The sequence below is a fragment of the Cryptomeria japonica genome, chromosome 11 (assembly GCF_030272615.1).
Source record: "Cryptomeria japonica chromosome 11, Sugi_1.0, whole genome shotgun sequence".
Lineage (NCBI taxonomy): Eukaryota > Viridiplantae > Streptophyta > Pinopsida > Cupressales > Cupressaceae > Cryptomeria > Cryptomeria japonica.
The window spans coordinates 474,695,214-474,713,823 of record NC_081415.1 but is presented as its reverse complement, the minus strand read 5'-3'; the positions used below and the strand labels follow the sequence as shown (position 1 = coordinate 474,713,823).

The 18,610-nt window shown below is 34.5% G+C and overlaps 1 protein-coding gene across 1 annotated transcript; it reads left to right on the top strand.

Moving 5' to 3' along the window:
• Positions 1-4,556: 4,556 nt before the first annotated feature.
• On the top strand, positions 4,557-15,026 carry LOC131059544 (probable ubiquitin-conjugating enzyme E2 23; the record flags this gene model as incomplete). Its single annotated transcript, XM_057992649.2, has 8 exons — positions 4,557-6,617; positions 7,802-7,951; positions 8,054-8,659; positions 8,776-8,845; positions 8,925-9,064; positions 9,170-9,481; positions 9,568-9,778; positions 14,995-15,026. Coding segments are annotated over exons 1-8 (3,582 nt in total), but the record flags the coding sequence as incomplete, so codon positions are not given.
• Between the last annotated feature and the right edge of the window lie 3,584 nt (positions 15,027-18,610).

Here is an 18,610-nt window from a genome sequence, read left to right as displayed (position 1 = left end):
AGTATTTTTTGAAGTCATCCATCATTCTCTTGTAAGATATTAGTTTATCATCCTTTGTCTGATAGTCATCGTTGATCTGATTGATAACTAATTGAGAATCCCCATAAACTTTCAATTCTGTGATTCGCCATTCTACGACTACCTTAATTCCTGTTACTAGGGCTTCATATTCAACAATGTTGTTGGTGCATGGAAACATTAGTCTATAAGATCTTAGAATTGTGTGCCCCTTTGGATTGACGAACAGGATGTCAGCACCCGATTCATGTTGTGTATAGGATCCATCAAAGTATAGGGTCCATTGCTTGGGTGTGATAGTGAGTACATCCATGTCTGGAAATCGCACCTATAGTGGTTGTTGGTCTGGTAGTGGTGCTTCTTCCAGTTGATCTAGAATTACTTGTCCTTTGATAGCTCATCGTTTTGTGTACTGAATATCAAACTCACTTAGAATCATGACCCATTTAGCTAATCTTCCTATGAGAGCTCCCTTGCTGAGTAGATACTTGAGAGGATTGATCTTTGCTACCAGCTTGATTGTGTGGGCTAACATATAGTGGCATAACTTTTGAGAAGAAAACACCACTGCCAAGCAAGCTTTCTCACTGATCAACAACTACCCATGTATGATAATTTTCTTGCAACTGTTTGTATAATAGTTGGCTATGTACTAGGAAGGAAAGAAAGACTAGTTAAGCAATATGTGGTCTTTTAACCAAGAGGCTATGGGATGAAGGGATTGATGTCGAAAGTGTAAGATGGAATAGGTAGCATGCCCCTTCTGATTACATCCTTTCCCCATAGTTTTCACTGTAAATAAGGATCAAAATGCAACAAACATAGCTTCTAACTCTCTGCAAATACGTCATGGTTTTATATGACTTTATCTTTAGGGGAACCAAGTCTTTAATCTAGTGCCTTTGCTATTTCCATGACTGCATTCATGAGAACACGTGGGATGTGGAAACGAAAAATGACGATATGGGTAAATATTTTTGGAATAAGATTAAGAAGATAGAAGATTGAATGTCCTCGATAAAAGCTAGTTAAGAGGACAAGTGATCTATATGAACAAGATTACAATGTGCTAGTCCATATTCAATTTCAATGGCCACTTTTGACTAAATGTGGCAAGCTTTAACAAGCAAGAATACAGATTTAGTTTTTATCACTTTTGTGTTTTTTCTTTTTAATGAAACAAAAATTGGCTAGGCTGTATGGGACGGCTAGTGTTTACTATTTTTTCCTAGATGTGTTTGAGATGTTTCTAAAATTTGGCAAAATTTGGGGATGGCAGGGGGACATTTCAGCCCATGTGCCCTCGAGTTAAATAGGAAAATATGTCTACCAACTAATCTTTTGATCCACAAAACTCTTAGTAGATTTGTTTGTTGTTCTCTAGCTCTCTTGATGAAATGGTACCTAATGTTAATATGTTTGACTCACTAATAACATATAGTAAGACATTTATTTCCCTTGAGTCATAACAAATGATCATTAATCACCCAACTCAAACGTTCAAAACTTGCTTGATTGCTATTTCATTTGACATGAGAATATTTATGCTTTTACAACATTTTGATCACATTTCTGACCTTTTGCCAACTAGATATGCCAATCCATCCACAATTCATTTGTAGCCTATATTTCATAGGTTGTTTCTTCCACTGTCTATTTCAACACAATTTTTAAGAAGGATCCTATAATCCACAAATAGTACAAGGATAGATATCTCAACATGTTTCCTTTTTATGTCTTTTCTTGTTATAATGAGAACATTGAAACCAATACATTTCTTGAATTGATTTGTTTCTAATTATATTACCCGTCACATCATTTGTATTTTTTTCACTTTTATTATATCAAGGTCCTTCATTCTCTAGCCCTACACTTGGTATGGGCTCTTTAATTCCTTGCCCATACTTTCCCAAACTTTTTCCATTATAATTCAGTTTTTTCATAATTATAAAGCCAACATTTTTGACAAAACATTCTTTGTTATTATCATCACAGCTAGCAAGATGTGATGTCCCAAATCTGATAATAGAATTTAGTAATAGATAATAATAATAGATAATAATAATAATAAAAAATAATAATAAAAAAATCATATTAAAAAATTATGATAATTACATTATTATTTAAAATGATATTTTATTGTCAATTTACATCTTGAATTTATATTTACAATATTTATTAGTTTACATTATATATATTGAATAATTTCATTATATTTACAATATATATTTATATGTCCATAATACACATAGCATGTACTAGATTTTAATAGTGATGAACAATGATGTTCTTAAACATTTATTAACCCATTGCCTAAGAAGCCTAATAGTCTCCTTTGAACGGTGGGTTGAGTGGGATGACCTCCACATCGGGTCCCACTAAGTAGAAGGGTAGCGACTCTTCACATAAGAAGAGCTACCAAGTGCAAAACATCGTGGCTTTTCACCACGATGTGGGGGAGGATAAATACCCTCCCCTCCGTGTAAATTGGGATAGAAAAAAAAATACGAAGATAACCACTCCAGAGTCCCAGAAAAGAAGAAAGAGCAAGGATCGGGTCTACCAGTAGATAAAAAGAATAATACGGCAGTGACAGGTACGAATTTCCCTAACTTTCTGACTTAACATTTAATATGATGGTCAGCATTATAAATTAAAATCAAATCTGTGAATCAATGAAAATAAATTAAGTGAACATTCTTAAATAAAATAATGACAATTAAAATGAGATATTAATTCACAGCACTGTCAAACATAACATATAAACATATGCCTGTGTATACCTCCAAGGATACATAATAGTATAATACTCTTCAATTTGGGTTTGCACAAATTATCGTAATGCTGTCAATATAAGGGATAATAAATTGATTGTAATGAAATAATGATAATAAATAATTAATACCAATTCAAGTAATACTAACAGGAAATGATGATAATCCAATACAAGGAATTAACGTAATAAGATAATTATGATAGATAAATATAACTTATTTGGAGTATCACAAATGATTCATTGTAAATGAGGGACTCTCTCTTAAGTACGCCACTCCATGATAGATGCCTAACACGGGACTCTCTCTTGGTGGTTGGACCTTCAATTCCCTACACAGTATGATCCAGAGGATTGACAAATTCATACACTGCAAACAATCTGGTTTCAAAAAAAAATATTATTCTTAGATACGAGAAATCGCTTGGAGCGGTTTAATTCCTTGGATAGACTGTGCATGGAGATGGAAATTACATGGTCACTCTTTACTCCCTTTCCATTTTCACAAGCATAATGCATTGCTTTTCTAGGCAGAAGATTAAGTAGGGCAGTTCCTACATCAGAAAAATCTTGTCAGATGAGACTTTCAGCCATGTATAATACTATGAGGTTTGAAGCTTATATTGCTTTCATTGAATTTTACTGTAACATATGGGATTAACATAGCTTTTTGATGCTTAGTGCTTATTTCTTAAATTTAAATACATCAAATTTTTAAAATATACCCTAGTGCTCTTGATGAGCTGTTGACCAAGGGTCAGATTTTGTTGTTTTAAAGCGATCTTATATCCTGTTTACACTCGCTGCCTATAAACAAATCTATGTAATATTTTGATTTTGCTACTGTTTAGGTTTTTTTGGCAGGGTAACGATCTTTAATAGCATACTTACAATATTTAATATACTTTTCAAAGTATAAACAAAACAAAAGTCTATTGGATAATGATTAATGATTTTTCCAAAAGTAGAAACTAAAGTTACATATAAATATAAAATACACATTATTCTTTTCAAAACAAAAGTAAAACAAATAATGTTCAAATAAAAAGAAAGTAAACAATGTAGATAAAATAAAATAATTCTTAAATAAAAGTTAAAATTCATGTGTCTATGTAGTGACTAGTCAATAAAATAGTTTTGAAGTATTTTAAAAGAAATTTTTAAATAATTAAAATAGGTGTCTGTCTTTTTTCTATCTATGTGTGTTTGTAGTAGTTTATATAGATAAGAAAATTTAATATTTATGTAAAAAAAAAAAATAACTCTTCAAAATAAAAGTAAGAATTTATTTTTCATTATATATATTCTTTCGATTTTGGCTTCCCATTTCTAAGAATTACTAAATCTCTTATTCAATATAATGGACTGCGGAAATCATACATCTACAGTAAATAATTTGTCTTCTTGTTATATAGATTTTCAAAAATGAAAAAAAATAGTTCAAATAAAAATAAAGTAATAAAAAAAGTTACATATTTTAGTAAATAAAATAATATTTAGAACTATTGAAACTAGCATAGATATCTATGGGCATCTTCTAGATAGATATATTTAAGATATTTATGCTTAAATAAGCATCTTTAGACTAATATCTACTGTCTTCTTTTAGATAGATATCTTAGATATCTTAAATATATCTATTGCTATTATTTCCTCCCTTCATTAATATTTTATTTGGCACTTTCTACTCTGTTTTTCTTCCTTTTGCAGGTGGAGATTTTGTTAAAGTCTACACTTGTAAAGACATTTGCAAGTTGCAACCTTAATGGGAGACATTTGTGATAATGTAAATGTTGCCTCAACAAAATTAGAGCATTTTGCCCACTTAGAGGAGAAAGGTTTAATTAGCTCCACAGGTTCTCATGGCGAGAGTTGTGTGTTCAGTTCTGATCATTGCTCTGAAAATATCTGTGACTCGGACCCAAAGGGCCTTTCGGCTGGAAACAATGTATCTACAAGTACAGGTGAAACAAAACATTCTCCTTTAAAAGTTGGAAAGAAGCCTCTTATTGCAAGTGTTTACAGATCAGATGTAGTCCAAAGTAGATCAGAAGAGGGTGTGTTTGGAATGGTAACTAGAGTTGCAGGTGATTCAGACTCCTCAGATTATGATAATGAAGAAGAAGATGATGTTGAATCTATTTCAGGGGATCATGCTCGAGTAGTTTGGTCAAATCTTGTTGAGACAACTGAGAAACTTGAAGATCTTATTGTAGTTGATAGGAGCTTTATGCATGGTGACATTGTTGCATCTATTTCAGATCCAAAAGGACAGACAGGTACAGTAGTCAGCATTGACCTTTTTGTTGACTTGAAGATGCCGTCTGGAGAAATTAAAATAGATGTCCCTAGCAGGAAGCTGAAACGGATAAAAGCCTTCACAGAAGAAGATTATGTACTTCGTGATTCTTGGCTGGGCCGGGTTGATGAGGTTGTAGATAATGTCACAGTTTTGTTTGATGATGGTTCAAAGTGTAAAGTAATGAGGGCAGACCCTGAGTGCCTTATGTCAGTTTCTAAGAATGTTTTTGAAGATACAATCTTTCCTTATTATCCAGGTCAGCGTGTACGGGGTACTTCTTCAGTTGTTTTCAAAAGTGCTAGATGGCTCCGAGGTACATGGAAGGCATCTCGTATGGAGGGTACAGTCAGTAATGTTGAGGCGGGTTCAGTATATGTTTACTGGATTGCTCCACCGAGTCCTGCATCTACTATTAGTTCAACAAATGTCCCTGCAAATATGCAAGACCCTAAACATTTAAAGCTTTTGTCTTGTTTTTCATATGCTAATTGGCAACTAGCTGATTGGTGTTTCCTCCCAACATCTGGAAGGAAATTAGGCATAACTTTCCCTGTCAAGCAAGATGCCTTACCAGATAAAGACACAGAACTAACAACAGACTGTGACACGTTGCCTTCTTTTGATTCATCTTCCCCTACTACTTCAGGATCAGTACAGAATGGCACGATACCTGCACAGGATTGTTGTAAGCGCAGAGTGAAACGTGATAAAAAACTTCCTAAGAAAGATGATGTTTTTGAATCAGCATTGCTTATTGTGAACACAAAGACAAAGGTTGATGTACTTTGGCAAGATGGCACAAAGTCATTTGGAGTTGATTCAAAGGTCTTGTTTGCTGTTTATAATCTTGGTGAGCATGATTTCCGGCCTGAGCAGTATGTGCTAGAGAAGGGTTCCGATGAGGATGGAGAAGATTCTCAAACTAGGCGCGTAGGAGTTGTAAAAACTATGGATTCAAAAGAACGTACTGCCCTAGTGAGATGGCAGAAAACTGTGTCTCGACCACAAGATCCTCGAGAGTTTGACAATGAAGAGATAGTGAGTGTTTATGACCTAGTTGGGCATCCAGATTACAACTATTTTATTGGGGACATTGTGATACGGCTTCCCCCTGTAGAAGAGGTATCACAGGCCTCTGATGCTGTTAAAATGTCAGTTGATGAAAAAGAATGTGAAATTGAGGCAAATATTGATAAAGATTGTGAGATTGAATTAAAATGTGGGGAGTGTGTTAAATCAGATCCATCCTCAGAGGAAAGAAGTTTGAAAAAGCGACAAAAGACTGATCTTGGTTTTGATTTTGAGGATCACATTGGTGATGATAAAGAAATTGACTTTCAGACAAAATGTGTAAGTGATACCAAAAGTATGGATGCTTCTTTGCAGCAAGGGGCTTCAAGAAGGTGTCGCAAGGCTAAAGTTGATGCAAAGGTTGAAGATATGGATTTCTCATGGATTGGGAATATTATAGGTGTTAGAGATGGGGAAATTGAAGTGATGTGGGCAGATGGAACAGTTACAAAGGTAAGCACTCTCTTGTTTTTCTTGTATCTATTATGAGGTTAAATCCTTTTTTAATATCTCTTCTGAGATTTGCTTCATACCATCGCAATGAGTAGTGTCTAATGCTTTGTTGTGAAATTTTTATGGGTTTTGTGGTTGACTTTATTCTATTTTTTCCGTCATATTTTAGGCCAAAACATTTTTCACAAAATGTGTAAATAGTAGAGAAATCTAACTTTAGGTGGGATTACCAGTTCTGCAACTCATGTCAATTTGCAAAGTATTAAATTTTGAATTTTTTTTCTGTAGATAAAGAATTGGGACACTTTCTTTCTATTTAATCTGCCACATACTGGTGAAGAAAAGCCATTAGTCACTTAAACTTCATCCAAATGATATCCAAAATAGAAACTAAGATGACCGCTAGGTTGTTCTTATTAACAAGATGCTAGAAATCCTTTTGATTGAAGGAACTATGTGTTCGAGAGTGAGTTTGTTTCTCAACACTGAACCAATCAAACTTTATTGATAATTAACGATATTGATAATCTCTTTATCAGTCATAAAACTGGCCATCCATCGTCTTTACGATAGTATGTCCTAGCTTGACATATGTTGTGCTTATATCAGGATATCATAGTTGTACGTCTGTCATTGTTTTTGCAAGAAAAGCCCTATATGAACCTGGTTGGATGTCCTGGACCATCATAGTAGGGTGTCCAAATTTGATTTCCTCCATCTTTATACATGGAAGGCCTGATATCTTCCATCTTCAAGAACCTTTTGACATTCTCCATTTTCTCAACATGAAATCTTATATCTGAGTTGGACATCTCGTCTCTTCCCTACTTACCGCTCCTTGCTACAAATCCCTATTAGACATCCCACATTAGCTTCTCCACTTTTATCTCTTTACCAAAATTTCTTGTTCCACGTGTCTTCTCCCTTGGTGGACTTGAGGATAACTAGGAAAGGAGAGTTGTTATGAATGGTAGGCTGCAAATCAATGGGGAAATAGATGACTTTGAGGGAAAAGGAGAAGCAATGCTTTTAAGCTCCGGTAGATTTCAAAATTATATTACTAAGTGCTTCATGTGGAGTTCCTCTATATAACAAGCATAATTTACATATGGGCATTTTGTTTTAAAGATATACATATGGGTGTCTGATTTTTATTTGTTTAATTAATTTCTTGTATTTTGCAGGTTGGACCACAATCAATTTTTGTAGTTGGCAGGGATGATGATATGGAGTCAACTCAAAGTAGTTTTGATGAGAATGATAATGATGATGCTGCAAGCTGGGAAACTGTTGATGATAATATGATGGCTACATTTGATGCCGATGAGCAGCAGGTATGATAAATTCTTAAAATAAGGCTCTGTGATGCTTGGTTAATAGGATGCCCTTTTTGAGTAAGTATTTTATAACCATAGTTCTCTGCATTTTTCAATCAGTTGGAGCAAAGCGTAGAACCTGCAATGGACCAGGCTACAGATGCTGCACATGCTTCAAATGAAAACTTGCACAAAATTAGTGATACCAACACATCAGTATTGCGAGCTTTTGGATTTGTTGCCAGGCTTGCCACTGGTTTTCTTGGATTCCGAGGTTCTAAGAATTCATCAGACACATTGGATCCAAGTTCTCAAGAGCAAGCTATGCAGAAACATGGAATTGCAAAGAACACTGACAGGACAGAGGCTAGTGGCATTGAAGGAGACCAACTTACAAGAGATTTGAATTGTCATCTGGAACCTGGTGGTGATTCCATACACATTAAAGATGGTTTGACTTCTTTGCCAGCAACTGCAGACTTAGGTGATAAAATGGACTCAGAGTGTGGTGACCACAACAATGTGGAAGGCACACAAGATGGCCAAGATCAAACGAAAGTCTCTACTGAAGATGATTTGACAAGGAGCATACCTATTGATATTAAACAAAATTTACAAGAAATGAACAGCTTACCTATTTCTATTAATGATGGCCAGAACTTGTTTAAACACTTTGACAGTGTTCAGGACCCTGCAGACCACTACTTTTTCAATGAAACTGCCCAGGTATTTTGTGTGCGATCTGCAGTTTAGTGTGATTGTCTTGTTTGTTCAGGTTGAAATGAATGTGAAAGTAAATTTTACTATACTAATAAAATTTATCTTTTCATATACTCTGACAGAATTGCAATGATAGAAAGTGGTCGAAGAAAGTTCAGCAAGAGTGGAGTCTTCTTGAAAAAAATTTACCTGGTAAGCGTTGATTCAATTTTCCTTTAGCAGACTAAACTATTTGAGCTGAATCAACGAACTCGATTTTCTGGTTGATCAGAGAGCATTTATGTTCGAGTCTATGAGGATCGAATAGATTTACTCAGGGCTGTGATTATTGGAGCTAGTGGAACTCCTTATCAAGATGGTCTTTTTTTCTTTGATATTTATCTTCCGTCTAAATACCCTCAAGCACCACCAGTAAGTAATTTTTAACATTTCAGAGTGGGTCTAGCTTTCTAATTGGAAGTATCGAAGTTTATTTTGTGTTGACTTTTGTATAATTCATAGCTCTAAATTTTCCAGGCAGTGTACTACCATTCTCGTGGGTTGAGATTGAATCCCAATTTATATGAAACTGGAAAAGTATGCTTAAGTCTTCTAAACACATGGATTGGCAGAGGAAATGAAATCTGGGATCCGACATCTTCAAGCATTCTTCAAGTCCTTGTTTCACTTCAGGGTCTTGTATTGAATGCAAGACCGTACTTCAATGAGGCAGGATATGATAAGCAAGTTGGCACAGCTGAAGGAGAAAAAAATTCTCTTGCTTACAATGAGAATTCATTTTTATTGACGTGCAAGCTAATGTTGTATCTTCTCCACAGACCTCCACAGGTAAGACTTCTTGTATAAGAATTAAAACGGTTTTTTGCACTTGGAGAGTGCTGTTGATGTTTATTAAACTTTTTCTGTATCTGCAGCATTTTGAAAACTTTATTAAAGATCACTTTCGTAGACGTGGTCATTCCATTCTTTGTGCATGTGGTGCCTTTATGAACGGAGCTGAGGTTGGATCTCTCTCAGAAGTACCGTTGAAGTCTGGCCAAGTTTCTCAGAACAACAGTTCAGTTGGTTTCAGATTTATGTTAGACAAGATTATTCCTAAATTAAAATCAGCATTTGATGAACTGGGTAGAAATGATGATTGATGTTTCCTACCAACCATAAGATATGACACGTATCTAATGTTACAGTTAAAATGTGAATAACTACAGAGATGGCCAGTCATATGCTGACTTGTATCTCTTTTGCAAATTGAACTGCAGTTCGTGATTTGTTTCTGTTGGCTCTTGCTTTCTTGATTTGTAAAGTTGTAGAATAGTTGAAAGTGTAAAAAATGCTAAATATGTTGTGGCGACAGAAGCCACATTGATCAGCATTTAATGAATAAGCGCCAGATTTCGCCATTTGAGTTGAACTGCCCAATGGGTTGTTCATGTTGGCTGGAATGCTGAAAGGGTAGTTATTTTGTGCAGGAATGACAAATTTGGCGGTTCTTGGTTGACCCACAACTCATAGTTTTTGGCTTCGTGCTTGAAGAAAGCATGTTTGTTATTTATACTGATGGTCCAACGCTAGATTTCTCAAGCTATATCGATGTTTCCGCATCTAGAATTCTCGTGCTATATTTTATTATAGGTGTGTGATCTTCGTACCGATGCTAAATAATGGAGGCAAGATTGAGGGGGTTTTCAGTAACAATGCAAATGAATGTGGAGAGCCATGGTTTTCGAGCAAACCTTATGAGTGATATTTGTGAATTTGGTTAATGTTGTTTTTATTATTTAGAATAATCTGAGTTACATTTCAATGTGTATGGAAGGATGTTACCAATAATTTACATTTGAGTAAGAGTATTATATCACTAATCAGAAATTGTACACCTTTATTATCCAGACACTTTCTATTCCTTGGCTCCTCTTTTTTAATAAATTGTTTAGTGGAGATGCTCTTTATTCTTGTGATTGCAACGATAATCACCAGTTGTAATTCTCATGATGCGTCTGTGAGATAATGTTTTGTCTGTGTCTTGACCAGCATTCTCTTTGTTTCATGGTCATCCGTGCAAGGAACCATGTACTCCCACACAGCTGGCACATATCATGAGTCACAGGCCAAGATGCACTCTCTCATGACCCTAACAATTTGTTTTGTTATTACTTGTTTATTCAATGTCTGTAATATGGGTTATTCCAGTTCTAGGAGTCTGGTGATGATAGACTTCCTAATATATGGGAAATGATTGCCTTGAAGGAAAAATGGCTGGATCTTTTACTAGTCAAGCGAAAAGATTTAGCTACAATGGCAGGAAAGGGTGGATTATAATGTTGTGAGCATGCTCACAAAATTCCCTATAACTGACATAATATTTTATAATATGCATTGTACCCGGCATAGTTCACTACCTTTTGAAATCTAAAAATAAAACAAACACTGAAAATAATTAGAGCAGAGAAGAGCGCAACGTGGAAAGATAAACATAACAAAGTTCAATGTATACATGTTAGTAACGTCAAATGTTTTTAAAATTGAATCCTGCAATAGCCTTGCGGAATCTGCAGGGGTCTGGGGGACACCGACTCCACAGTGGTCATGCAGGGAGAAATTAAATGTCTAATGTTATAGAATATTGTCAAAAGACTAAAATATTCTTTCCTTGCCATGCATACTCTATTCTCTAACTCTTAAGAATTCTTGGAAGTTTAAGAATTCTTGCGTGAAAACTTCCATACAAAATAAGTGTTGTTTTCTGTGTTTGGTAAACCTATCCATTTTAAATTTTGGTTTTACATCGAAATTAAAAAATTTCAATTATATATATACACACATACAGGATAAGTTTTAGATTCGATTGTGTTTCCATTCAATATTTCTGATCGCAATCTTCTTTCTAAGACGAAATACTAAATGATAAACGCAATTTAATCTTGAAATTATCTTACCAATATTATAGACTAGATGAAACACTGTATGATAAAGAATTTTGAATGAAAAATAAACACAATTGAATCTCAAAATTATCTTATCAATATTAACGTGGACTGTGGAAAAATTTATGTGAACTATTATACATATTAATATATAAATTACTATTTAGTAATAGTAATTCAATTGTATAGGTTTTTTTTGCATCAATACAATTTGGATCATATTCTGATTTATTATCAAGATGAGGAATGAACCATTATGATTGATGGATCATTAAATGTGATCTGAAACATGTTGACAAAAATAATACAATTCAATTAAAAAACTTTTTGTTATTTTCAAAGACTTAATTATAATTAATAAATAATTAATTGTACATCTAATGAACTCACTCACTTTCCCTTGAGCATGAGGATTGAAAGCATGATGTATTTTCCTGTTAAAGGTTAAATACGTCGTATTTTTTTATATACCATTTAGATAGTCGAGTCAATGTGAACCATAGAAAGTGGGGCCTTTGTTGTGTTCCACCTCTTTGTCATAATAGGCTTGATATGCTTGTCGTTGAAATTTAATTCAAGCTCCTTGATATGAGTTGCTTGCCTAATTTGGTTAATGTCATGTCTCGTTTCTAGTCAATCTTAGTCTTTACATATTAGGTTTATACTTTTGCCTTTGTTGTTTCCATTTGGTGTATGTTTTCTCTTCTTGAGTCTGTCTTCTTCTAATTGCACTCTTCCCTTTTGTTAGAGTGTTAGATTTCTCTATTCTATCATGTCTTCCACTTGTCCCCCACCTTGCCACTATATTTTGACTTTTACTTATCCTTACGAGCATGCGTCTTTCATGACCCTTAATGTCTCGAATTGTAGTGTGTTTGGTGGCATGGTCGACCCTTCATCTTGGATGTTTTTTCCCATGTTTTGGTTTCTCCCTTAACTTTCAATGCATGTTGTATTGTTTCCAATAGTTCTATTTTAGAAAGTGGAATATTTTCTAATCATGTTCATATTTAAAGTTGTCAATGTGCTTGTTAGTTGACATGTTGTTTTTGTGGATGATAACAAAGTGAATTTTTTTGTACAAGAAAACTATAAGGAATTAGAGGATCATGAGATTTTAGATTTATTCGATGTCAAGTTTTGGATTCAAACAAAACATTCATAAGTTTCATTGTTTTGTTAAAAAAATACATGTTATGAAACTATTTTTACGTAATCCCATGAGAGAAAATCATAATGCAAAGATCAAAGGCATACCACAAGATAACAAGAGATATACGCTAAGAAAAATTTCAAGAGGGAAAAACCCAACTCCCAAAAGTATTCACACTCAATGTATCATTCAGTGATAAAAACATTACCATACATTTACAAAGTCTCCATAAATGCTTTTGAAACAACAAGCTCCTTCAATGCAACCTCCATGTATCCAAGCATGTACCCACACACCCCATGCAACACATGCACTCTTGAGAAGAGAGCTCAATACAATGACAACAAAACCAAACAATGACAACAAAACCAAACAATGACCTAGCCAACCTCAACCACTAAACATATGCTTGCTTTTATAGAATCAAGCTTACACAAAACAACCAAGTGGTAAGATGAAACCATGGGTACACAAAACCATTGACCTTGCATTTATTTTTAATACTAAGTTTCTTAATATTAAATATGTTTTCCATGTGCAACCCCCATGCATCTCCTAAGGACCTATGCAATATGCATTACCTTTGATTCTAGTGAGACTATTGAAACACCCGATGGCCCACTATAAGTCTATATATCACCTGAAAAGATCAAAGACATACTCTCACGAGGGGTTCTCATTGATGATTGATCCAACATGCATGGTGAATGTAATAACTTAAGAATATCTTTATACTTTACAATTGCATGAAGTAACATATTGATATGATAAATTTGATTTAGTGGTTAAGATCTTTGATGGTTTCTCTTGTCCTACTATAGGTTCTATTACTCTTCCCATTAAGGTTGGCACTAAGTGCTTAGATGTCCTTTTTGCTATCATTCCTAAATCCTACATCAGATCAATTTTGTGTGAAGTTGGGACATCCTTGCCCTTGGTTCTCTTCCATGAAAGTGATCCCATCTACCCTTCATAAATGTCTTAAATTTCTTCATTATGACAAAATCTCAACTATAAATCATAGCATGTACCCAGTACCAACCCACACATGCACTAGTTCAAACAACAAGTAAGTTGGACTTTTAGTTTTAATTCACTTGTTTTTCGCAAGATAAACATCTTTTTTATATATATTTATAAAATTATAGCCAGCCATAATCAATGTACAAACAATTAATGGAACGAACTAAATTTTTTTTTTATATATTAAATATAGAGAAAGAAGCATTACATAAAAAAGATCACAGTATTAAATTTATTTCCATTGTTTAACAAAATATTGAAATAACGTAGCTCATAGACAAAAAGCATTTGAAAAACCTTGATTAATAAAAATGAAATAGAAAGCTTTTTTTTGTATCCATAAGACTCTAAGAGGCAAACTGAAACAAACTGGAATTTGAAAAATTATCATTAATATTTATGCTTTGGAAATTTACAATTTTTACATGTCTGAGACTTGAGTCCCTCAGAAAATTTAAAGCCAAAATGAGTAAGCCACTAAGCCTGTGAGGTTTCGAGGACATAGGCAAAAAAAAAACTACAAGGCGGTCGGGGCTAGAGCACATGTAGTAGATGGTTTACCCTAAGAATCTGGCCCTCCTACAATGTAGAATTCTTCAGACAACATAAGTTGAGAGAATTATTCAAGCCACATGTAGTTTGGAATGTCGTCCAGGAGCAACCATTTCCAGAGAAAGTCCTTGTCAATCTACGCCCATTTCCTGTGACGCGTCAACTTCTCCGCATTTAGGTTTAGAAGAAACGGTTGCCTGGCCACTGGCACTATTTGGTCAGGGACGAGAAGCTTGGATAATTCACTCGCCTAAGGGATCCCCACCCCTACTTCTGCAAGGATGACAACATTAATGTCATCTCCAAGGAAGTCTTCTTTAAACACCTTCCTCAACAGCACCAACATATCCACCTTGTCTCCTCCGAGGTCCAGAAGAGACGCCAAGAACCAAGATGTAATGTCTGTGTTAACACGGTATCTATTTGTGTTTCGTAGAAAGTCTCTGCCCAACACCATCCGTACAGCCTCATTGGTGAATGACCCAACCTCCTTGCAGACTAATTGGAGGGTTGGGTCTCTAACAGATTGGAGTGTCCATCTTGAGAAATCTACCAAATTAAACAACCCGAGCCTATAAACCTAACCCAGAGGCAGAATATAAATACCATGAGCTCTGACGATTTATCTACCAAATGGCAAAGGCTAATTAAAGATGAAAGAAGCAAATATCATTTATAAATAGTTGAAGCTCTTGATTGTAATAATTACTTCTCTAACCATATTAATTGCTTTAAAATTTTTTAAATATTTCGTATCTCTGCAAATCTTTCCCATAAATGCACTAGTGTGTGAAATTGGAAACAACTATAAACCAATACCAAGTTGGCAAGTACCACATTGGAAGTCATGGGGACAAAGTGGATTGCAGCTAGTGACTAGATATATATTAAATGATCGAAATTATCGATTGTGACAATATGTGTCTATTGAATCCAGTTCCATTCCAGGCACTTTCTGGTGAGCTATGTTCTCTTCAAAAAATTGGGCCTAAATAAAACTTCAGCCATTGATCTACGATCACTGAACGATTTAAAATCATTGATGGATTTCAGGTATGTGTCACCCTTCATGTGTCAAAGAGGTTGCGCTTATTGATACATCATGCAGAGTTTGGACTCAATGTGATGTGATGTGCCTTGTCTATTAAAGACAATGATTTCATGAAGTCGCCAATAAATTATATATTTTTCCATAAATAACAAAATATTTGCCAAAACAAATTAAATAATTTTCAAACGGTGGATAAAAATTGCCAATACATTTAAATAATTTTTCCTTTGGAGTAAAATTTTTCGTCCATACAATTATATATTTGTTCCTTTTAACAAAAATTATTCTCCTCCTACAATATATATTTTCCCCAAAGAACAAGGTATTATTCGCCAGAAATTTATGGAATTTTCGTACCCTAGAAAAATATCGCCAATACAAAATAATTTTTTTCCCGATTCTGAAAATAAATTTTGCCATCAATATGAAAATTTTCCCACAAAAATAATGTCTGATTCGGCAGGATTTTACACTTTTGCCTGGGGGGTGGTTTCTTAAAGTTATCCTTGGTACACTACATATTTGGTCACACAATTTACCGCATATATTCACTCACCACCTTATAATAAATGCAACTTGTATAATTTAACGATCAATAACATATATACATTCTAGAATTGTATTATTACCATATTCAAGTCGGCCTAGAATTAAATTACATCATCTAAGATTCACCATGTTGGCCAAGGATAAATATTTAATTCAAAACAATATGAAATGTGTAGTTAGCTCGACCCGAAATAAAATGTGTTAACACAAGATTAAGAACATCCAATGCACATTCAAAGATAAGCTTAGTTGGTTCCGTTTTACCTTGAATATAATGTGCTTTATGTGTAGCCTTAACTTAACTTCTGAATTGTAAGCAAACCAACGAACTATGGTAGAATGCCAGTATTGAAAATAACAATAGTGTAACTTGGTATAATTGTCACCACTAAGCAACAAACATTAGAAATTTAATGTAGACACTTACAAAATGTGTAAGATGTATTAAAAAGTAGTTGATTTTGACATGAATTCCTTTTGTTGCTTTTATAAGAATAACAGTAACATTGTTCAACTAACATTCTGTTTTGACAACAATGATAGCATTTGTCCAACAAAATTTGTTCAACAAACTCAAGACAACCTTTGGTATTTTCCTCATACTTCCTTGGCATCAAACATCTTCTAAAATAATCCTTAACATCAATGACAACACTATGTTCAATAGATATATCACCTCTATAAACAAGAGTTATCAAAAGACCCTTACAACTCTACTCTAACATAATAAAAATTTGTTGCACAATATTTTGTAGGCTTTTTTTAATCATACAACCTACTAGAAGATCAAATTGTTCTACAATCATGACATCTTATACAAACAAGATCTCATGGAAATTTCAAATAAAATGTGGACCAATGAGAAAATACAATTGACGTTTTAAGTGGTTATATAGCCAATTCCATTAGTCAATAGTGCTAATTAAAAAGGGTTAAATTTAGGCGTTGCCAAATCTAATTCCCAATGCTATGTGACTCTCCACAAGCTATCATTTCTAAAATAGAATCCATTATCATTGAGAGTAGAGGCCTCAAAGTCTTAGGATTGAAACGAAAATTAAAATAACAAAGGTTCTCCGAAAAAAAAGAAGGATGGTGATGGAGACATCAAAATAGATAGCAATGAATGATATAGAGATCCCAATCTATGTATTTACTGACACAACCCATATCAATTTGGTAAACTGAATTAAATGTTTTATGCAGAGAACATGAATTCTTTAAATAACCCACCTTCAAAATGCTCCAAAATCTAGAATGTAATCACTGGAATTAAAAAAAAAGGACAATCATACCCCATCTACATTGGAAATCTCAAACAGATAAAAGAACCTCGCTTCTTCCTCAATGACTATAGCCATTAATATCTGTCGATTCCATATTGTGGAACCTATAAATGACCGGAGTTCAGGAACACACGAAATTTGGTTTTCCAAATAATCCCATTCTATAATTGTTTTATGGAAATCGTGATAAATCCACTCGAATGCAGCAAAAGAAAATTAGTCTGTATCTGCCCCATTTGTCTTTCGATCTCTCTTCTTTTTGGCTCCACCCTTTTTCTCAACTTGGTTCTTCTCGGCACCACCCTTCTTTACCGCCTCTCTCTCTTTGAGATATTCGTTTGCATAGTTTCCTATTTGCGCCCTAGCCTGCCGAACCTCCTTTTCACACATTGCACTCCAGATGAGGAAGGGACGTAAGGGTGGGATGAATTCCCCCACATGTAGCCAGACACTCACCTCCTGGTGCAACAAACTCTTAGCTCTGTACTTGTACTCTACTCGCAAGAATTCATCTCCAAGCATTATGCACACATTCTAAAGGAATTTAGGGTCCTTGACCTTGAATACATTTCCCAGTCTCTCATTCAAGATCTTCCCCCAAAAGGCTACCATTTGCTTCGTAGTGTGAAGAGATAAGTTTGCCTATATCTTGTGTTTTCGTCACCACTCTATCAAATTGTACAATATTTCTACATTGAATGATGCTTGTGAGCTAACAAGGTGGTTTTATCTTGCTCCACACACTTCCACTACCTAGGGGAGAACAACACAATTAATGAGAGCCATTGGTGTTTTGCTCTCACTTGAGCGGACATCCTTCCCTTACCGCCACCTCCTTCAATTCCAATCCTTGAATGTCCTCCCAAATCTCTTTATCAATATACTTTAATAAATTCACCATCCACTTGGATAAACCGTCCACCATCTCAATGCTCGCAAACCAAACCAAACAATGACCTAGCCAACCTCAACCACTAAACATGTGCTTGCTTTTATAGAATCAAGCTTACACAAAACAACCAAGTGGTAAGATGAAACCATGGGTACACAAAACCATTGACCTTGCATTTATTTTTAATACTAAGTTTCTTAATATTAAATATGTTTTCCATGTGCAACACACATGCATCTCCTAAGGACCTATGCAATATGCATTACCTTTGATCCTAGTGAGACTATTGAAACACCCGACGGCCCACTATAAGTCTATATATCACCTGAAAAGATCAAAGACATACTCTCATGAGGGGTTCTCATTGATGATTGATCCAACATGTATGGTGAATGTAATAACTTAAGAATATCTTTATACTTTACAATTGCATGAAGTAACATATTGATATGATAAATTTGATTTAGTGGTTAAGATCTTTGATGGTTTCTCTTGTCCTACTATAGGTTCTATTACTCTTCCCATTA